Source organism: Synchiropus splendidus, chromosome 18, assembly GCF_027744825.2.
Source record: "Synchiropus splendidus isolate RoL2022-P1 chromosome 18, RoL_Sspl_1.0, whole genome shotgun sequence".
NCBI classification, from domain to species: Eukaryota; Metazoa; Chordata; class Actinopteri; order Syngnathiformes; family Callionymidae; genus Synchiropus; species Synchiropus splendidus.
The window spans coordinates 4,404,653-4,425,814 of NC_071351.1; the positions used below are offsets into that span (position 1 = coordinate 4,404,653).

Below are 21,162 nucleotides of genomic sequence, written 5' to 3' on the forward strand. Positions count from 1 at the left end.
AGTTTGTCTGTGAGGTCTGTGGAACGCCATGTCCAGCGTGTGTTTTGTGTTGCAGGAAAGGCCTCCGCACCTTCATACCAGAAACACTCGGACCGAAGTCTGACCTGCTCGCCAGCCCAGAAAGTGACCCGTCTGTTCAAGAGGGTGAGTCCGAGTGGTGCTGTTCCAGGCCCTCCTGCTCCCGTGATGTATATTGCCCTGCCGTTTGTTTCTTGTCAGTTGAACCAGATCAAGTCAGTCATGACTCTGGCACCAGTAGCACACGGTTGCCATCTGCAGAGCTCCCCCTGCAGGACAGTCTTGAGCCGCAGGTTCACGAACGTCATCATTTTAACACCATCATTCGGTGCTGTTCTGATCTGTTTGCCGATTCCTCCATAAACTCCACATTGAAATAAGACCGTCTCATTAAGTTTAAGACCTGTTTACGGCCCAGAACCGGTTTGGCTTGGATCAGATTTGGGCCATAAATAAGCCACCCCGCTCCTTCCAAGCGTCTTTGTCCTACTGAGTGCCACCGTCTGTCCTCATCTCCTCAGTTGGGTTTGTGCTTTTAATAACTTGAGTTACACAACAGAGTTCAGGCTCCTGCTCACTCCGAGTTTCCGTCCTGGAATTCCACGACAGACGACTGGGAATGTGCATCAACCACACTGGATGTCGACTGTGTGGAATCTACGAGGGCTGAGTCGCGTCACTGAGGTAACGGAACCGTGGCAGCGGATCCATGTTGTGTGTAACTGCTGCAGATTAGAGTTAGTAATCTGAGCATAATCCCACACAGATGTTTTCGCCGGGGCTGAGCTCTTGACCCAGGGCGTAGGTGTGACCTTGAGTGGACCTTGGCATGCGGCTCTGCCCTAACAACACTGCTAATCTCTGATGGTTCATTATGGCAAGGGAAGTCCTGCCAGAGCGCAGCTGGCTCTCCAGGAAAAATCCCATCCTCTCCATCTTTCCGCTGAATTCCTCAGAAGCAGTTGCTTATAACGTGGTTTAGCCTGGACGTATGTAGTTTCCATGTTGACTCGAGACGCAGCGACAAGTTTTCCGAGGATGAATTGGGATCTTTCATTTCCACCGACTGTAATCCAGGAATATACAGTAGAAGTTGAACTCCTGTTCTCCGTCAGTTGGTACCCACTTCCAAGCAGTAAGTGGCACATGGAGAAGCAGCTCTAGTCTGAGTCTCTGGACGATGTTCCTGTGTAGAGGTGAAGAGTTGACCCTCCCACGAGCCTAAGCCTTCTCATCCCCTGGATGACAATAAGAACGTGTGCTGTGATGGCATCCACTCCTCTGCTGCCTTGATGGTGTTCTCCATCAAGTTCTGTTCACCTGGTGAACAGTCAGAGCCAGCCTTGGTGCCCTGGATGGTCTCATCGCCATCACGTAACAAACTCTGGTGTAAGAGAAAGCTCTCGCGACCCCGTGTTAGCCGCAGCACTCCTCCACCAGCAGCTCTTAGATCAGATTTCCAGAGATGCCAGACCTGGAAAAGTGAGTGGAGCAGCTTCACTGAGATGGAAACTCCAAATCGGAAGGGCAAACTCAGTTGTCTGGACAAGTTTCCCACTCCCACAGTTGAGTGAAGGAGCAGAGTCGTGAACTCCGCTCCGTTCCTGGATTCATGACGTGCCGTCTCCGTCACTCAGCCGGGACAAACCTGGACCGTCGCTGACGACATGAGACGGCAGCGCATCATCTGCAGTTGGCCACCTCACAACACATCTGGCCAACATCTACACAAACACGCTGGCAAACGCTCCACTCACCTCCGCCTCACATTTTCCGGCCTGCTGACCAAGCTGTTGATTTTTTTTTTAACAGTATTCTCCCATCTGTCGTCGGCCTGCTCACCTTGTTTACTTCTTCACTTGGACAAGACAACGCTGGTCTCAGTGCAGCATTAGCACGGCCGATACTTAAGCGCTCTACCCATTAGCATGTCGCTGTTTCCTCTGTGGAACACCGCACACCTCAGCACATCCTCTCCCCTCCCTCCGAGCCACCAAAGCACTTTGGAAGTTTTGAAGGTTCACGTGTGCGACCCCTGCTATGTTGATGCGTTAGCCGAGCTAGCACTCAAGCTTGTCTAGCACTTGAGTTACAGCTGCACCAACACTTAGCTGCTAACTAATGAGCTGCGCAGCTGTTGAAGCCACGAAAGCATGCAAGTGCTTGCAAGTTTAAGCCTCATTTTGTTAGCTGACATGCTAATTAGCATGGTGGCTACTTGAATCAAACAGGCTGTAGGTTTTTTTGTGCTGTGCAGGAACGGAAACAAGAATGTCAAGTGCTTCTGTTCCGACCATCGCCATCAGCCCTTTTCTCTGCCTTGGCTCTGGTCCGTGGTTGTTGGTTTAAATCCCCGACTTATATAATTTTTATGTCATGGAGGAACGGGCCCCTGAAGGACTGGGGTCAGCGTGTGTGCTGGTCAGAAGACGCTGCTCATTTCCATGAGGAAATGGAAACACAAAGTAGCCTCTTTCCTTCTGTGGAAACAAAGGAATTCTCTATATTACGTCTTCAAACGGCCTGGTAATTATGCCTTGAGCAGACTGTGCCGGTCGAACCAGACCAGGGTTCGGTTCTGGTCCGGCCTGGGTAGTCAGCTCTGAATGTACAAAGTCCAGTAATCCGACTGAGTCCTCCTCGCTGGGCTACAGTGATTTCTTCATGGGCCACAATGAAGTTCTTGTGCGCTACTGTCTGAGAGAAGCCACAGAAATGTTCTGGCTCAGGACCCGGGCACGTCATGGATTCCTGAGTGTGGGGGCTTTGCAGGAAAGCCCTGAGTCTCTGACATGGAGCCGCTCCAGGTTTCCATGGCAAAGGCGACCAAACAGGAGGAAACAGTGAGGGAATCCCGTTATTTTACAGCATTGCAGCATTATAAACACCCAGAGCAGCGGAGGAAAGCGTTCCTGATGCTCCTCTAATCCACTCCGAGCTCTGGGAAGAAGCCGAGCCGCCGTCTGCCTCCTGCTCTGACCTTGTTCCTGCTATGGTTCAGCCGAGACGCTAATTCTTCCTTTTGCTTTTCTCCCGCGACACTTTTTCTCTCCAGATGTTCAGAGAGACCTGGAGACTGGCTCAGTACCACAACATGAGGTCCACGGATCAAGGTACTGCTCAAGTCTTGTGATTATCTGGTAATCAATCCATTTGATTATTCACTGACTCTGGCTCTGTCCCGCCGACATCTGCCGCTCGCACTTCACTCTGCATGGTTTCCAAACTTGAGCTGCTGCATGCGCGATGACGTCGAGCCCGCATGAGAAGGCGCTAGAGTAGATGAGCTGCTGCGGCCGGGCACTTGACGCCAACACTGAGCGTTTAAACACTGTTCTCAGCCGGTGAGAGGAAGTCATCTGTGCTGTCTCCCACCGTCCCACAGGTTATTGTCTGTCAGAAAACATACACACACTCTGATGTGTCACATTAGATTTTATTTGTGACTTTAACTAATGTGTATTTCACTTTTTTTGAAAACCGAATGACTATCTTCTGTGGTTAAAGATGAAAAAATGGAGTCACGAGGGCATCGATCGTACATTCTAAGATGAAGATCCTGTCTCTGGACGTCTACCTTAGAAAACAAACAAATGTAAATCTGAAACGTGGCGCGAAACACAGTCCGTATCAGTCTGTGTGCAAAACTTTTTCCTCACGAGGCGACAGGGTCGAGACAATATTTCATGTTTATTAGTCATTCATCGAAAACATTCCAGTGAAGACTGAAGCTGAGCTCGTCCGTTCTTCTCTTCTTTACTGAGTTGGCCAATATAGATTCAATCTCAGGAGTGTTTCACGCTGAACTTCCGGAGAAACAGGAGTCAGATTAGATTCATTGCAAACTCTTCTTATCAGTCTGCGTGACGTCACCGCCGCTCCTGGGTCAGCGAGTTCTACGGCGTCACTGGGCTTTCCCTCCATATTAAACCTGGGTTTTTATTTAAAGAGCCATAAAAGTCTTGTAAATGTTTGACGACTTAATTAAAACGAAAGATGTTTGTTTCGGAGTGGAAACCAGAAGTCACGTCTGTAGTGAGCGTAGATCCCCAGCAGAGGGCAGCACCGCAGTTTCACCTCCGTGTAAAGCGCTTATTTCGTGTTGTTTTAAACGCTTTAAAGGGGGTTCACAGAAGCCAAACTAACGTTAAGAGTCGTGTTTTAGTTGCAGACGGTAAACGGACCTTTTACGACGCAGCCGCTTTTTAGAGTGGAGATTCAGGAAGTGGCTGTGGCCCCTCGCGCGCCCCCACCGCCTCCATCACCTCACAGAAGCATCACTCAACTCCGGCGCTGCTTCCATTAACAATCGCGGGACGGTTCCGAGTCGGTTCTTCAGGGACAGTGCAGACAGATGAACTCTTTTTACGAGCAGAAAGATCCGGAGGAGCTGAGCGGCGTCAATGGCACCGGCGGGGAACTGGACTTCACGTACCTGTACGAGTACGAGTCGCCGAGCAGCCACTGTGTGGCCGCGGGTCAAGGTCTGACACTCTCCGTCCCTGTTGCTCTCTGTGTCCGAATGTTGGCGCTTGGCCTGCGGGGGGTTCCGCGAGCGCGGCAGGTGTTTCCGGCTCCTCTGACGCCCTGTATGAACTTTATGGCTTGTTCTCGGCTTCACTTCTCACTTCCAAAAGTTGACTTGTGTGCGTGTTTTCGCCGGAATAAGTGGCTAAAAGTGGATTCTGAGGCTGACTCTGTAAATGACGGACACGTTTGTGGCCTAGTGAGGACCTCGGTCCTGCCTCTGGTCGGACGCGCTGACCGCAGACTCGGCGTCCTCCGTGCTTCTCGAGTGTCGCGCCTCTGATGCCTTGTTGAGTCACACATGACGGCGGGCGAGAAAGTGCGGGTTTTCAGCAGTGGTGTTCCTCGCAGTTCGGCTGGTGATTAAGAGCAGGAAGTGAACCAGGCTGTGTCCTGCTGCTCCCTCCTCACTGTTTTGAGTCTCTGCACTCTTGTCTTTCCCAGATGAGCACGACCTTGATCCCCACAAAGTCCACCTCGGCCCTGAGGCGGAGCAGGTGTACCCTCTGGACCCGGCCTCGCTGTACGGCCTCAAGTCCCCCTACACAGAGGTCCTGCCGGGGTTCGAGAACCAGGAGCTGGGGAGCTACCTGGACCCCACCCACCCAGCGGGTCTGACCCCAAGCCCTCGTATCGAGATCACCCCCTCGCGGGAGCACTACCACCACAGCCGGGAGTCCCAGCCGAGCCACCATCTGAACCTCAGCCCCGGGCCCACCCTGACCGTGCCGGGCCACGAGAACCTGCCCTACCGCGAGCAGTGCCTGAGCCCCGCCAGCAGCAACTCCTCCACCAGCTGGCACTCGGAGAGCCCCTGGGCCTCGCCCTGCGTGTCCCCCAGCAGCGCCCAGAACCCTGGAGAGCTCTGCCCCCGGCTGCAGAACATTCACACTGGCTCGCCACGCACCTCCCCGGGCACCTCCCCCCACACTAGCCTAGGCGAGGACGGCTGCCTGGGACCACGCTCTCCCTCCCCTCGGCCCGGCTCGCGCTCCACCTCCCCGCAGGGCAAGCGCACCTACGACATGTACAGGAATCCAGCTCTAGTTTCCGGCCGCTCCCGCAGCCCGTCCCCTCACAAGGACCACCACATGGGGGCCCACTTCACACACAGCAGCCATTCTGACGGCATGAACGGGTTCGGCACGGGTCAGCCGGGCCTGGTGCCCACCAAGATAGTCAAGCCGTCCAGCCAGGTTTACACAGGTCACATGGACGGGAACTACTTGGTGTCGTGTGACCAGGACATCAAAAGCAAACCTGCTCCCGAATCCTTCTTCGTGATCCCTCAAATCTGGTCCAAGCCTCTGGTGCCCAGCCTCTGCAGGTAAAGCTGGGACTCGGGCAACTCACTGACTCGGCGAGGCGTCTCACCCCGTGCCGCTCTCTCCCGCAGCATCCCGGTGGCGTCCCTGCCGCCGCTGGAGTGGCCCATCCCCAGTCGCACCGAGCAGTACCAGCTCCACATCGAGGTGCAGCCCAAGCCACATCACAGGGCCCACTACGAGACCGAGGGCAGCCGGGGGGCCGTGAAGGCCCACACTGGAGGACACCCCGTGGTGCAGGTAGGCAGTCACATGACCGCTCCTCAAACACGCAGCGTTATTCAGGGACAGAAGTGCAGCTGGGCCAACATGCTGATCGTCATAGAGTCCAGGTCAAAAGGTCAGGGGTCAAAAGGTGGACAGATCCTCAAGTCCAGGTTCAGTTCACAGAAACGGTGACTCTCTGGAGAAACATTCTGGGCGCGACTGTCCCGAACCGCGATCCCGCTGACACGCGCTCGGCTTGGTCCGCTTCCCCTTCCACTGCCGTTACCATGGCAACTATTTTTGTTGACGATGGCAACATAAAGCTCCGCTTGTCTCTCACCCTGAGGTCGGCCGGACCGGTCAGCCTCCTTCGGCGCAGCTCTTTTCCTGTCATGACTCACTGCTCCCGTCGCCATGACGATACTTTGGCTGCTCTCCTAGTGTTTGCTGTCGGCATCCGGCGCTCGCTACCTGGATATGAAGCCTGCTCTGGTTGCCATGGTTTCTGCTCCCGCTCGGGGATGAGTCAACAAACTTGCTGCGTATTTTAGGATGAATTCAGAACCACACTTTGGGTTTCATCCCTTCCAGTGGACCTACCCGAGGAGCTGGTGCAGAGCATAATGTCAGCACTGGGTCTCAGGTCGCCACGTCGCTCGAGTCACCCGGCCATGTTTGCACTTGAGTCTTGCCTAAGTGGGCACTTGAGCTGTGAAAGCTACAGCTGGACTTCAGGTCTGAGAAACTGTAGGCCTCTGATCCCCTCTCTAACAGTGTTAGCGCTAAGCTAGTCCGACACACTTCCGTGTGATCATTCATTAGCACACGAGTGACTCCACCAGGATTAGTTTCTTTAGTTCTAGTTCTAGTTCTCTTTGGGAACTAGAGGGACAGGAGTTAGCATCACGACGTGGCCCATCCGGCATCAGCAAACATGGCAGTCAGGACAGTTTAGTGCATTCACATTTGAATTTGTTTCAACTGTACATGGCTGTGTTTCTTCCGTGTAGCCATGAGCGCTATGATGCGGTTGCTGCCACGCATCTAGGCTCACCGCTCAAGTGAACAAGGCTGGGCTCCACTCAGGGACGAGCTTTTGCGCTGCGCTAACCGCCCGCGCTCCCGCTGCTCCACACTTGCTCTGCAGCTTCACTCTGTGGTTATTGCATGTCACTTTAGTACTGAACTATCGCACCATCTCTTCCTCCTCGGTTCCGCCTACACTTCCTGGAGCAGGCCGCCGACAAATGGGGTCATGTGACTCTGTGCTTGTGTCTGCAGCTTCACGGCTACCGCGGCAAAGAGCCGCTCGGCCTACAGATCTTCATCGGCACGGCGGATGAGCGCATCCTCAAGCCGCACGCCTTCTACCAGGTGCACCGCATCACCGGCAAGACCGTCACCACCACCAGCTACGAGAAGGTGGTCAACGGCACCAAGGTGCTGGAGATCCCGCTGGAGCCCAAGAACAACATGAAAGCCATGTGAGCCATTTCAGCCATGTTATGCTAAGCTCAGTGTTATAACGGCGCCATTGCCTGTCTCCTAGAATCGACTGCGCCGGGATCCTGAAGCTGAGGAACGCCGACATCGAGCTAAGGAAGGGCGAGACAGACGTGGGCCGCAAAAACACGCGAGTCCGTCTGGTGTTCCGCGTCCACATCCCGCTGGCCAACGGCCAGCACGTCTCCCTGCAGGTGGCATCGCATCCCATCGAATGCTGTAAGAAAGCTCCGCTTTGTTCCCCTGACTGAGCTCCTCTTGTGTTCTGAACGTCTCATGGAGGGAAGATGTTGTGACGTGAGAAGTGCTTCATCCAACTGCCTGACGCTCCGTGTTTCCCTGCAGCCCAGCGGTCGGCACACGAGCTCCCCCTGGTGGAGAAGCAGGACACGGACTGCTGCTCGGTCCTGGGAGGACAGCAGATGATCCTAACGGGTCAGAACTTCAGCTCTGACTCCAAAGTGGTGTTTATGGAGAAAAGTCCAGGTGAGACACCCCTTGCACCAGCCGCCCCTCCCTGCTCCACCTCCAACCCGCAACTGAGCTCTGCCGGAGACGGTATTTATTGTGACATCGGTTTTGGGCTGAGCAGCCGTGACAGCGCTCAGAACCACAGCGGGCCAAGGGACGGGGGTCGGGGTATCCCTGAGTGTAGCAACGGCAGGCAAACACAGGCCAGCGCCAGGAGAGTGGGAGTCGTGGTGCGTGAGTGCGGCTCCAGTTGGCAGGAAGTTTGGAATCCCCCCTTTCTCTGCTGCTGACTCACTTCTGACATGTGGTTTCAATCTGACAAGGGGCGACCGGCCCCACATTTCGCGTCACATTTTCGCCTCCGTCTTTCCAGCCCCGCTTCCTCCACTGATGTTTGCTGGCAGCAGAAGCTCATCCTGCAGTTTCTCCTTAGAGAAACCTAGTTCATTGTCAGTGTTAACCCGCGGCTCTTCTCTCCTCAGAGGGGCAGCAGATCTGGGAGGTGGAAGCCACCGTGGACAAAGATAAGAGCCAGCCGGTGCGTCACCGCCACGGTCCGCCACCAGCCGCTCATCTTTTCTGACTGACGTGTGTCTCCTCAGAGCCTTCTGTTTGTGGAAGTCCCGTCCTACAGAGACGTTTCCGTCTGTCAACCCGTCAAAGTCAACTTCTTCGTCATCAACGGGAAGAGGAAGCGCAGCCAAGCGCAGCACTTCACCTTCACGCCGCTGCCATGTAAGAGCCCTGGTGTGGGGAAATGTCCAGCCTCTGAACCTGGACTGACTTGTCTGACCTCCGCAGCGCCATCCATCAAGACGGAGCCGGTAGACGAGTATGAGGCCGAGCACATGGGCTTCGCCATGTCCCACATCCTGGGCTCGCCCCCTCACTCCTACTACCGCAGCTCCCTGCACCCCGACTCGGGCCCGCTGGGCGGCATGTCCTCCTGCCAGCGCCTTAGCTCCAGCCTGCCCAACCAGGACCTGCGCTTCCAGCAGCAGAGTCCCGCCATCGTCTTCTCCCGCGGCGGCCGCAGCCTCAGCAGCAGTCCTGCCGGCTACCAGGGCTTGACTCAGGAGCAACACCGCTCAGTCCTGGTCCACACTGGCTCCCTGGCCAACCAGCACTCCTCCATCATCCACTTCTCTGCCACGAGCCAGATGGACCACAACCAAGTCATGTACTGCGACAGTTTCGCCTCAGCCGTGCCCCAGCAGAAGGGCCGAGTCACCGTGAAGGAGGAGAACCTGGACCAGGTCGACCTCGATGATGGTGAGTGTAAGTCCACGCCAACCTCCCACCTCACTTATTTCTATCTACACCGAAGAGCAGGCCGATCACAAATGTCAGGGTTTCAGTTCAGCACCACCACTTTGCTCTCAAGGGACTTCTTCAGTCTGGCCAGAGAGTTGAGAGCCGTGCGGCAACATGGCACTGGTGTCAGTAACACGGTGGTGGGACAGAGGGCAGGCGTCAGTCACTGAGCTGCGTTCATGGCTCGCTTTTTCTGTTGGAAATCAACAAGGTTTAGCTCAGGTGCTCGCCAAAACTCACAATATGCTACTAACAAAGAATAGAAAATGCTAGTCATGGCCGCGCTGTGCCCCCTACTTTTGGGTGCGTGAAGCACCTGTATGGTTTCCCTGCTCATAATGTAATTTCAACATAAAATCCTAGTCACTGAGTTGGGCTGGGATGGAAGCAGCTCTCTGGTTTCCCTGGTGCTCATGAAGCAACACACTCATTCATGTCGGCACCGATACGGCGTTTCCTTGTTAGTCATGTGGATCCAATTGGTTCAACCGATTCAGTTCATCACATGCAAGGAGAAGCAGGTTCTGAAGTGGAAAATCATGTTCCACTGTAACCATTGTCCAGGCATGGAAGCAGAAGTCGGGGGGAAGCAGGGGAAGCCTCCTGTGTTGTCGTTGGCCGGGGCTTCTCCTCAGCCCCCCACTGCACTGGTGGGGGAGTCCACTGCAGCTGGTGCAGCAGCAGCAGGAAGAAGGTGAAAGGGGTGTGTGTGTGTGTGTCAAGTGGAAAAAGTGAAGGATGAAAAGGGCTGAGACGGAATGTGCATCTTTTGGACTGTGCCAGGGTTCCCCTCTGCAGTGAACAGCAACAGCTCTGTGTGTGTGAAGGGCCAGATGAGGAGCAAAGGCTGCCTCACGTCGGCACCAGAAGGTGGCGGCCAGAGGACACACGCGGGGCTCCACTGTAAATGATCGTGGTGACACACGCTCTGGCAGGGCTACGCAGCTGAGTCGAGTGCAGACATGTTCTGACAGCAGTGGCAAAGGTGTGTCGCCATCTTCCCCCTCCGTCGGCGCTCAGCAGCCCTGTGCAGCGAAAGTCACGAGCTGCCTCCTCCAGAGAGCTTCAGCGGGCTGTGGACACCACATCCTGTCGTGTCACTCATGTGGCTGCAAACCGTTCAGGGAGTCTCGCTCTTGTTCATTTCCCACACCACTTCCTGCTCTCACTCTTGAGCTAATAGACACCCACACTGCTGCGCGCACGTCCACGTGATGGCAGCAGAACCCGAGTCTCCAACTGGTCTGCACGGGTTCCTCTCTCCGGTCACAACTGTGGGAACTTCAGAGCCAGCCAGTGCTGCGCCGGAGCAGATAGAGCACGCAGCCCATTAGTCTCAGCAGGATGCTCGTGTCCACGGCAACCGCTTGTTTACACTGGAGTTGAGGTGCGTGTGGAGCAGCGGCTCTGATGGTCGGGCTCCTGGCGCTGCTCTGACCCTGAGTCTCAGTGGCCCACTGTCCGTCCTGCCGCAGGTCAGGACACTGGCGCGAGTGTTCCGGGCCCCGCCCCGCCACGGCCCGCGCGCCAACCCTTCATCGCACGCTCGGAGCTGCTTCTGTGGCCGGCAGCGGCGCGTCCAGTTTGGCTGCTTCTTCAGAGAGGGAACAGGAAGTGAAGAGTGGAGCCGCACGTGAACAGCTGTCACCGGACACTCGGGTCTGAGCGAGACGTGAAAACAACAGTGAAGCGCTCTCACTCCGACTTCCGCAAAGTTGTTCATTTAAAACTTGTTTATTGACTCGAGTGGCGCCTCGCTCACCGTCAGGCTATTTTTAGAGCAGCACTCAGTGAAAGTTTCCGTGTCGACTCCCTTCCTCTCATGTTGACGTGGAAACACAGGAAGTCAAGTCAGGCGCGAGCGCGGCGCGCCCTCTAGTGGAGAGGACACAGCAGAGCAGCGTCAGTGACTGCAGCGCTGTTTCCTTCCTTGCAGTGAACGAGATCATCACCAAGGATCTGACCTGCGTCCAGGCCGGCGAGCGGACTTAGGAGTGACCAGGGTGTCTCCCTCAGAGTGATCAAACCCACCTGTGCCTTCCCCAGCAACAGCTGCTGTCCTGCCCAGGAACCTGCTCCTGGTTTCTGCTTTGTTCCTTAACTTTTGATGTTTTTGTCAAGTCAACACAAATTCCTATGTGGCTTCATCTGACTCCAACCGTCGAAGATGAGGTCCAGGCAGCTCTGCACTCCAGCGCTGTCTGTCTGCTTTTCTGAACATCCAAAGACTTTCCTGCTCCAGCCACCAAAGTGTCTTCAGTTCCAAGATCCGGATCTCGGCAGCTGGCGTCAATAACCGACCGAGCGAGAACCACATGAGCCAGTCTTGAATGTAACATCTGTAAATATCGTCTCCACGTGACTTTCATACCAGCAGTAATCATCATGAATAAACCAGTTAACTCACTTGTGTGTGTGGGTGTGTGACTCCCGAGTCAGAGCTCATGACACGTGTCAGTCGAGGCGCCATGTTTGTTTACTTGCAGTCTTTTACTGGAAGCTCTTGTTGTCATGGCGATGGCTCGTGAGCGGGAGGAGCCTGTGTTGAGGTGCGGACCGTGACATCATCAGACAAGTGAGCCTCAAGACGACAGCGGAGCAGAAGTTCACCTGCACTGTTGGACCTCAGGTGACACGTGACTGACGAACCTGACGCGCTCAGGTCTGCTGGTGACTCTGCCCGGACACAGGAGGGAGCCACAGCGCCCTCTGCTGGGAACAAGTTGACGCATCATCTATATATTTTTATGGCATTTAAAACATTAAATGTTTTCATGGTGCTACATCCAACGCTGGTTTTCGTTGTTTTTGTTTATTTATTTTTTTTTTTTTGGTGTGGACTATGATCACGTGACCGACCTCCCTCGCGATGATGACCTCCAGGTGTGCTGGGACCGTGGCGGTCTGAGCTGTGCTCAAGTCGCGCTGAAGCCTGCGGAAAGGTGGATCCTGCTCACGTCACTGGCCGTCACAGCTGGCATGCGCAGAGGTGAGGCTGTCGCTGGTGCTGAGGGCGGCCGAGGGTGATGACACTGTGCTGACGTCAGCAGAAATGACGAGTTACATTTACCCCGTTACACTCAGTAACTTTTGGGATGAACTGTAAGAGTAGACCTTCTCCGAAAAAAAGACTAAACAGTCGCGCAGTCATTGAGGTAAGGTGAAATGACGCTGTCACGTGGCTGCCCAAACACGCGCTCGATGAAGCTTCTCTCCGACACGTCCGGAGGTCATGTGACCCAGGCACAGCAGCCAGCCTGAGAGCTCCCCCTGCTGCTCCTCCAGCGTCATGACGAGACCCTGCTCCTTCATCAGCTGCTCACAACCCACCTCCTCCTCGGCTCCTCTCGGGTGGATGACCTCATGCCGTCTGTAGAGCGATGCTCACCCGCCTCACAGCGGCAAGGCAGTCGCCATAGAAACAGGATCAGAGGGATGAACGCGTGTTCCCTTCTTGACTGCTTCTGTTTCCTGCCCCGAGCTCTGCAAATAGCTTCTCATACGCTTGGCATTTCTGGGTCCTCATGAGGCTCTCCGGAGTCTGGACCTGGATCATGTTCTTCATCTGGACCGAGGCACATCCCTCTGTTGCCGTGGCCTCACGCAGATGAAACTCCTCGCTGCTATTTCAGGTGCGCAGCCGTGTGAACTGTGTCTCCAACGTGCGACAGCCAGGCAGCAGGTCCAGAGCGCGTCACCATGCCAACAGTCAACTCCAGGCCCGGCACTTGTGAGCACATGACACGGTCACGACCCTCCACCGGAGACTCCAGCCAGTCCAGGCTGATGGACAAGTCAATATCAGTCTCATTTGAAACAAGAGTCTGTCTGCTCCCAGGCTCTGAACCTGCCTGCAGTGACCTCTGCAGGGAGGTCAGGGGAGCAGCCCATCCAGCCAGGTCACAAGCAGCAGGACTGCTACCTCAAAGATGTTCCCACCAAGCTGCGCCAGAGTGGACGGATTCGACGTGCTCATGCCCTCCGGGCGCTGCTCGCCGTCAACAGCCCATCCACATGAATATACATTTGTTGTGGGATTTCAAACGCACAACTCCATCCCACGCACACAGCGCTCACCGCCCACCTTGGGGTCAGAACCCAGCTGCATCGTCTGCAGCAGCAAGAGCCGAAATAGACTGGGGTCACTGACACGTCCCACGTGCTGGTGCTCCCCCTTCACCACAGATCTTCTGTCTCCTCCAGTTGGCTGCTGCAGCAGAGAGTTCACCGTCTCTCCTCCCGCTGAACCAAACACGGCGCTGAAGCAGATGAGTCCGAGTGAACTGTAGATTTGGGACGTCCTCAAACACTGAGCCCGAATCCTCAAACCTCACTTCATGAGCCAAGCTCGGCTGCAGAGGCAGAACCCAGGTGTCCCTGGAGCCAGTCGAGTGGACCCCCACATTGCTTTGAACCCACTTGGATTTTCCTGCCATATGACTCAAATCTCTGAGGCTCCACTCCGAGTCTCTCCTGGAGGACTGAGAGAACCCAGGCAGAAGATGTGTTCGGTCACTGCACTGCCACAGCTGGTGAGAGGAGAGCTCAGTCTTCTGGCTCAGCTCAGCTACGTCCTTCACTCGTGAACAAGGCGTCAGCACGTCGGTGACCATGGAGCTTCTGCTAAATACATAACCACCAGAGATGGAATCACCCCCCTCCCCCCCTCCCTCTTTCACCCCCCCCCCCCCCCCCCGAGGTAAATATAAACACGTCTTGGATGAAGAGACCCTGATTATCCCGATTCATGTGGAGGGCGGAGAGTGGCAGCTCGCCTCATGTTGCCATGGATTCCTCCTCCAAGCTTTTCCATACAGTTCATGATGTCAGAGCTCCAGGAGGAGGGGACGGAGGGGGGGAGAGCGGGAGGCAGGGAGGCAGCCTGTTGCTCTCCAGTCCAGCTGGAGCGGCCGAGGGAGCAGCCAGACTCTGCAGCGCTGTGAGTATCTCCAACTCTGCTCTTACTCCAGTGCTGCCGCTGTTTTGGGGGTCGGGGGGGTTCAGGATGTGTGTGATGTCACACCGTCTGTAGCTGCAGAGGCAGATCTGCGGCAGAACCACGAGCTTCTGTCTCCCCAGCCTCTTCAACCATCTTCTAACTGGAGGAATGAGGAGAGGTCTGCACACGCTCCAGAGCCATGTGACCCCACGCTTCTGCTCCAGCATCAGCCCATGAGGTTAAAGACCGCAGGTTCTTTAGTTCCATTCCTGCTCTGAGCGATTGAGCACTTCAGAAACTCCTGCAGCGGCGAGACCTCCTCCTGATGCACCTGTCACCCTCAAGCTGGAGCTGTGCAGCCACGCTCCTGTGCTCTGACTGAATCACAGACTTCCTGTTGGATTCATGCGACCACTCGAGTGGTCCAGGATCCTCCTGGACCTGCTGCGGCTGCAGACTGTAGCGTGGCATCCCCGGGTGTCTGGGCCACTCAGGAGCAGGGAGAGAGTTGCTGTGTGATTTCCACTGCCAGACAGTGGACGGAGAGAGATCCAGCAGCCGCAGAGTGACACTGGGAGACGCTTGGCTGAACCGTGTTCCAGCCTCGCTCCTCAACAAAAGAGTCAAAGGTCGACCCAACCTCAGCTCCTGAGCAGGACTCCACCTGCCCTCCAAAACTGGTGCGACATGAGCGTTGTTTCCTCCAGTGGCGTCGACACCTTCTCCCCCTCAGCTTCACACCCTCCCCCCCTCCAGCACAGGTGACTGAAGGCTTGTCAGTCCCTGGTTCCTGTCGTCTGCTTCCTCTTCTCTCAAACCTCCAAACCTCATGTCCTCCTTCACCACCTCCATCCATCTCCTCTTTGGCCTTCCTCAACACCTTCTGCCTGGCAGTTCCAATCTCAACTTCTTCATCTACCAATGTACTGTCTCTCTCTCCTCTGTACATGTCCAAACCATCTCCATCTAGCCTCTCTGACTTGGTCCTCTAAGCACCTGACATGTGCTGTCCCTCTGCTATACTATCCATCCTGCTCACTCCCAGAGAGAAGCTCTGCATCTTCATCCATGCTACCTCCAGCTCTGGCTCCTGTCTTTTCCTCAGTGCCACTGTTTCCAAACCATACAACAAACTGTAACTAAGTTACGAATTTAAAGTAAACACTGGTATCCAGATGAGTGGGTCTGGGTTCTGTGTGACACGAGGGTCTGCTGACGTGTGTTTCCCCTTCTGAAGGTCGCTGGTGGCACCTGCAGCTCAGGCATGTGAAGATGACCCTGCTGGCGGGCGAGGGCTCTGACTGCGACTACAGCGCGCTGAGCTGCGCCTCGGACTCGTCCCTGAACGCTCCTCCTCTGCAGGAGCAGCAGGCCCAGAAGGGGGCCTTCTACCAGCGGGCCCAGCCGGCCCCCAAGTCCAGCAGCCTCCAGGACGGCTCCCGCCGGCTCCACGCCATCATCAACGTGGGGGGGCTGCGCTACCAGCTGCCCTGGAGCACCCTGGAGGACTTCCCCCTGACGCGGCTGGGCCGGCTGCACCTGTGCCGCAACCTGGAGCAGATCATGGGCCTCTGCGACGACTACGACGTGGCGCACCACGAGTTCTTCTTCGACCGCAGCCCCTGTGCCTTCAGAAGCATCCTCAGCCACCTGCGCGCCGGGAAGCTGCGCTCGCTGCGGGAGATGTGCGCCCTCTCCTTCAGGGAGGAGCTGCTGTACTGGGGCGTCCCTGAAGAGAGCCTGGAGTGGTGCTGCCGCCGCCGCCTGCTGCAGCGCCTGGACCAGATGGAGGCCATCGAGAGGGCGGAGAAGGAGGAGGAGAAAGAGGAGGAGGAGGGGGGTGTGATGGAGGAGTCCCGGCTGAGCCGCTGCATGGGGCGGCTGCGGGACATGGTGGAGAGGCCTCAGTCAGGACTGGCCGGGAAGATCTTCGCCTGCCTGTCCGTCCTGTTCGTGGCCATCACAGCCGTCAACCTGTCCGTCAGCACCATGCCGGCCATGCGGGCGGAGGAGGAGGCGGTGGGCGCTCACACACACACACACACACACACTCACGCCGGCTCCCTGAGCCCTGACACGTCTGTCGTCTCCGCACCAGGGCACCTGCTCCCAGATGTGCTACAGCCTCTTTGTGGTGGAGACGGTGTGCGTGGCCTGGTTCTCCCTGGAGTTCTCGCTGCGCTTCATCCAGGACCGGAGCAAGCTGACCTTCCTCCGCCAGCCGCTCAACCTCATCGACGTGCTGGCCATCCTGCCCTACTACATCACCCTGCTGGTGGACAGCGCCGCCCCCGGCCAGAGGCGCCCGGGCTCCGGCGGCAGCTACCTGGACAAGGTGGGTCTGGTGCTGCGCGTCCTGCGAGCGCTGCGCATCCTCTACGTGATGCGCCTGGCCCGCCACTCTCTGGGCCTACAGACCCTGGGGCTGACCGCGCGGCGCTGCACCCGCGAGTTCGGCCTCCTGCTGCTCTTCCTGTGCGTGGCCATCGCCCTCTACTCCCCCCTGCTGTACCTGATGGAGAGTGAGATGGCCTCAGCTCAGGAGTTCAGCAGCATCCCCGCTACCTACTGGTGGGCCGTCATCACCATGACCACCGTGGGCTACGGCGACATGGTGCCGCGCAGCGTCCCGGGGCAGGTGGTGGCACTGAGCAGCATCCTGAGCGGCATCCTGCTCATGGCCTTCCCCGTCACCTCCATCTTCCACACCTTCTCGCGCTCCTACATGGAGCTGAGGCAGGAGCAGCAGAGAGCGCTGCAGAGGAGGACGCACTTCCTGCTGCGCAGCCGCGTGGCCGGCCTGGGCAGCAGCCTCTCCCTGGACGGGGGCGTCCTCTTTCCTGGTGGCTCGCCAGACGACGTTAACCTGGACCGCTGAGGGGTCTTCCCTGAGACTTCCTGTGCAGCAGCCCGTGGACAGGAAGTGACGCACACACAACCTCCTCAAGTCCAAGAGTAGTCAGCGTGACTTCCTGCGCAGTCTTTCTCCACGAGGTGGCGGAGTTTCTTCTTTGCTGAGCTTTTTTTTTGTCTTGCATTGATCAATCTAAAGTGAATTAAATTGATGACACCTGAACTGTTGTGTATTTAAAATGATTTTTAAGAAGGGAACTTACCTGTTCTCAGCAGTGGACGATATAGTTGCTGGTTTCCACTCCCTGCTTTGATATTTGATCTCTGTATTGTCATCTGAATGTGACAATATCAGACAGAACTTTAGATCTGCTCCATCTTCATTCAGGCCAGACACAGAAGAGCTGTGAACATGAGCTGAGGAACCAAGTCAGGAGCTGCAGGTGAAACACTTCCTGAGCTCAGCTGAACTTGAAGATGGCACCTGTCTAAACCCATGAGCAGAGGTGGACTTCAGAAATCCAACTCTTCAAGTGTGAAGCTGCGCTCCTCAACATGCGCTGGAGAACTGAGTGGACCTCATGTCCTTCTGTGGTCTGGTGGCATCAGATGCTGCTCCTCACTCTGCAGTTGTGAGTTCGATTCCTGCTTTGTCATTTATTTAAAGCTTGCTCAGAGGAGGAGGATAAATATTAGAATCGAAAATGTCGGCCCCTCCCCGTGTAGCTCACTGGGATGAAGCCATGCATACGGTGCGAGGAAGGTGCTGGTTCAAGTCCCACATGTGGCTGATGTTTGGTCCCTGAGTTAAAGTTTCAAACATGTTGTGTCACTGAGAAACAGAAAACACTGCCAAAACACTGACACCCATGTGTTCCTGTGGCTTGTGGGGGTACACGCCGCTACAAGCCACAGAGCATGTGACAGGTTCCAGGTTCAAGACCCCGGCGAGGCGGATGCTTGGTGACTTCAATTTTCTTGAGTAACTTGTTCAAATGAGGAGGATAAATAGAAGAAACGAAAAAGTCGTTCTGTCTCTGGGTAGCTCACTGGGATGTGCACCTGCCTCTGGTGTGAGGATGGTCGCTGGTTCAAGTCCCAGGTCTGGTGGATCGATGAGAATTTTTTCTAGTGAGACTTCAAACCAGAAGGATAAATAGAAGAAACGAAAAATGTCATGTGTCTGTAGGTAGCTCACCTGGATGAACACCTGCATCAGGTGTGCGTATGGTTGCAGGTTCAAGTCCCGCATCAGTCATGTCTATTTTTATCATGATCCTCTGAAAGTGAAAGACAAAAGTTCCCGGAGCTCATGTCTCAGTGTGAACGGCTATGGTCGAGTGGTTAGAGCAACGGTCCCTGCTCAAGTGTGGAAACCTTGGTCGGTCGGTTGGTGCGTGCGTTCGAATCCCACTCGTCCACTAATGTGATGGCGGTCGGTCAGTTGGTCGGTGTGGCGTGAAGGAAGAGGTGGAGTGAAGGAGCTGGGTGGAGAGTGAGAGAGAGAGATGGGGGGGGAGGCATAGAGGAGGTTCTTCTGTTCTTTTGCTGAAAATTGTTAAAAAATGCATGAAAAAAAGCCTTTTTTTTTTTTACTTTCTTTTTTGTGCTCCTGAACACACCCTCTCAGTCTTGGACCACGCCCACCTCTGTCTTGCTCTGACACCATCTTTCATTCTCAAGCTCCGCCTCCACCATGTTCAGATACCATCTTTTGCTTGCAAGCTCTGCCTCCACCATGTTCGGGCACCATCTTTTGTTCTCAAGCTCCGCCTCCACCATGTTATTACACCATCTTTCATTTTGAGTCACCATCTTTCGGGTTTTCTGCTGTTTGACCGGGGACTTCACGCAACATGTTTAACACATCATTTCAAGTTTACGTTCCCTTTAGCGGAAGAGTGGGATTCGAACTCACGCACAAGTGGACAACTAGAGCAGGGACTTTAGCTCTGACCACTCGACCACAGCCGTTCACATAATGACTTGACATCTGGCCACTTTTCTGTGTCACATTCAGAGGCATTTGGAAAAAAAGGCATATGAGTGAAGCAGGACTTGAACCTGTGACCTGTCGCATGCATTGCAAGCAAGTAACCCAGTAGGCCACGAGAAGACACCTGTTGCAGCGTTTCTGAGCTCTTTTACATTTCACATTCACAACACAGGTAAAAAACAGAACAGTCTGATCGGGGAAGTGAACCAGGAACCTGCTGCACATAGAGGCAGGTGTTTATCCCAGTGAGCTATACATCCACAGCACAGTAGATGTTCCTGCTCAGTTTTCTTTCTCTTTTCGTCAATAACCCAGTAAAAGTCTAAAGCAGGAGCAGAGGTGGGATTTGAACCCAGGCCTGCAGCTTCTCTTGCAGCAGCTCATCCAGCTGAGCTACTGAGAGGCAGTGAACACATGACTCAACATGTGGAATCAAAGTGGACTCAGGGAAGTGGACCAGACAAAGAGGACTTCTTCAGGTCAGCAACATTAAGATAAAGGGAGCGCAGCGGGACTTGAACCCATGTAACAAGAGGGAGCCCCGCTCCTTAAAAAAGGGAAGACCACCGACTTTAACCACTCAACTAAGAAGGTTGGAGGCTGACAGAGGGGTGTGGGTTGTTTTAGCTTCAGCTGTCAGGTGTGATCGCAGCAGACATGGGAGATGAAGAGTTAAAAGAGTTGGGCCTGCATGGACTTCAGGAGAGGAGACGCCACCATCATGTGCAGCGCCACCATGTGGTCAGAAGTCTGCTCCGCTTGGAGTTGAGTCGCTCAAGTCGCTCTCACTGAGGTTTGTCCAGAGGAAAAGGTCAAGAAGAAATAAAGAGCCGTGGGCGGGACTTGGAAAGAGAGAGCAGTAGACGCAAGAGATGAAGCTGTCTAGCTGCATGAGCTACAGACACACTGGAGGATGAACCTCTGCTGCAGGTGTGGGCCTCAGAACCAGTTTAATTGATTACAATGTTATTGTTTATTTTGAGCACTGTGGAAACCCGTTGTGTAGGTCACATGACCAGATGTTCTCCTTCTTCCTGGGTTCATCATCCTGAGGTGTTCTGGAGATCAGATGGTTTGAAGGAAGGAGAGACAGAGTTGGAGATGAAGTGGAAGCTCATGGCGGCGAGATCTAAGTTCACCTTTGACATTTCTGTCTGTTTTCAAACCTCCTGATCGGTTTATTGTGTGACACAAACGACAAGGAAACTGAGGTCTTCATTGGTCCGTGTGAACAATTCAAAACATAATTTAACATCTGCTCATCGAGCTTCAACGGTCTGATAACAATAGTGAATAACATCTGACATGATGCGTTCAGGGTCGCAGCTGAGTGCGGTTCCGGTGATGAGAGGAGACAGACTGCGGACACGTGTCTGCGTCACAGTGAAAACAAGCTCGGCAGCAGCGCAGGTCTGACGTGTGTGACGTCATTCAAAATGATTCCTTTCCTCTGACAACAGCAGCAGCGCAGTGCTAACTGTTAGCATGTTAGCTCAGTGGTGTCCACTGACACAACACGGAACACTCTTCCATCGTGAGGCCGTGGTGTCGAAGCGGTTCGCTCCTCCAGGAACCGCATCGTCTCTACAAACCAAACGAAGGCTGAGGAAGCGCTTCACCATCCGCCGCCGATCAAACTCCTCCATCACTGTGATCAGCTGCAGCCGCGTTCTCAAGTGACGTCATGGACTTGATGTGCCGCACCTGGCCGACAGCTGTCGTAAAACCAGCCAAAATAATAGATTAAAAATCAAAACGCTTGATGCTATGAAACGATGATTAATTTTGGTTCGTTGGCGTTTCAGTTTAATTATAGTTGAAGGAAAAACTTTGGTTTTTATTTCACTGAACGAAAAATTATTTATTTATTTTTTTTCGCCAGTTTTGGCGAGTTCTAGTTATTGACTGTAAAGATCACGCGTCACTGTACCAGCATCAAGGCCCTGACAACACATGATGCCTGGTCATAACGTTGTCGCACACAGTGAACGCCGCATCACAGATGTTTT

The 21,162-nt window shown here is 54.8% G+C and overlaps 2 protein-coding genes across 4 annotated transcripts; both read left to right on the plus strand.

Annotated features, from left to right (window-relative positions):
• The first annotated feature begins 92 nt into the window (after positions 1-92).
• nfatc2a (nuclear factor of activated T cells 2a) lies at positions 93-11,853 on the plus strand. 3 transcript variants are annotated; one of them, XM_053849155.1, is made up of 12 exons: positions 93-144; positions 578-702; positions 3,074-3,131; positions 4,990-5,872; positions 5,942-6,110; positions 7,359-7,561; positions 7,627-7,799; positions 7,926-8,066; positions 8,534-8,589; positions 8,654-8,786; positions 8,853-9,329; positions 11,302-11,853. In XM_053849155.1, the coding sequence occupies exons 2-12, from the start codon at positions 658-660 to the stop codon at positions 11,355-11,357; spliced, it is 2,394 nt and encodes a 797-aa protein (XP_053705130.1). In that variant the 5' UTR covers positions 93-144; positions 578-657; the 3' UTR covers positions 11,358-11,853. The 3 variants fall into 3 exon arrangements, with proteins under 3 accessions (XP_053705130.1, XP_053705128.1, XP_053705129.1); XM_053849153.1 differs by lacking the exons at positions 93-144; positions 578-702; positions 3,074-3,131 and adding an exon at positions 4,168-4,502 and having other exon boundaries at positions 11,302-11,852; XM_053849154.1 differs by lacking the exons at positions 93-144; positions 578-702; positions 3,074-3,131 and adding an exon at positions 4,169-4,502 and having other exon boundaries at positions 8,853-9,323; positions 11,302-11,850.
• Positions 11,854-12,269: 416 nt separating this feature from the next.
• kcng1 (potassium voltage-gated channel, subfamily G, member 1) lies at positions 12,270-17,182 on the plus strand. Its single transcript, XM_053849683.1, has 3 exons — positions 12,270-12,354; positions 15,542-16,323; positions 16,403-17,182. Exons 1-3 carry the CDS (start codon positions 12,345-12,347, stop codon positions 17,180-17,182), a joined length of 1,572 nt encoding a protein of 523 aa, XP_053705658.1. The 5' UTR covers positions 12,270-12,344.
• Positions 17,183-21,162: the final 3,980 nt, after the last annotated feature.

What these genes read in the sequence shown, in the direction of transcription:
- nfatc2a (XM_053849153.1), top strand. Translation starts at nt 4,373, where the DNA reads ATGAACTCTTTTTACGAGCAGAAAGATCCGGAGGAGCTGAGCGGCGTC. An exon ending in ATCGCATCCCATCGAATGCT is followed by an intron (nt 7,800 to 7,925) that starts GTAAGAAAGCTC and finishes GTTTCCCTGCAG; the next exon opens with CCCAGCGGTCGGCACACGAG. An exon ending in CGACCTCGATGATGGTGAGT is followed by an intron (nt 9,330 to 11,301) that starts GTAAGTCCACGC and finishes CCTTCCTTGCAG; the next exon opens with TGAACGAGATCATCACCAAG.
- kcng1 (XM_053849683.1), top strand. An exon ending in TGCGGGCGGAGGAGGAGGCG is followed by an intron (nt 16,324 to 16,402) that starts GTGGGCGCTCAC and finishes TCTCCGCACCAG; the next exon opens with GGCACCTGCTCCCAGATGTG.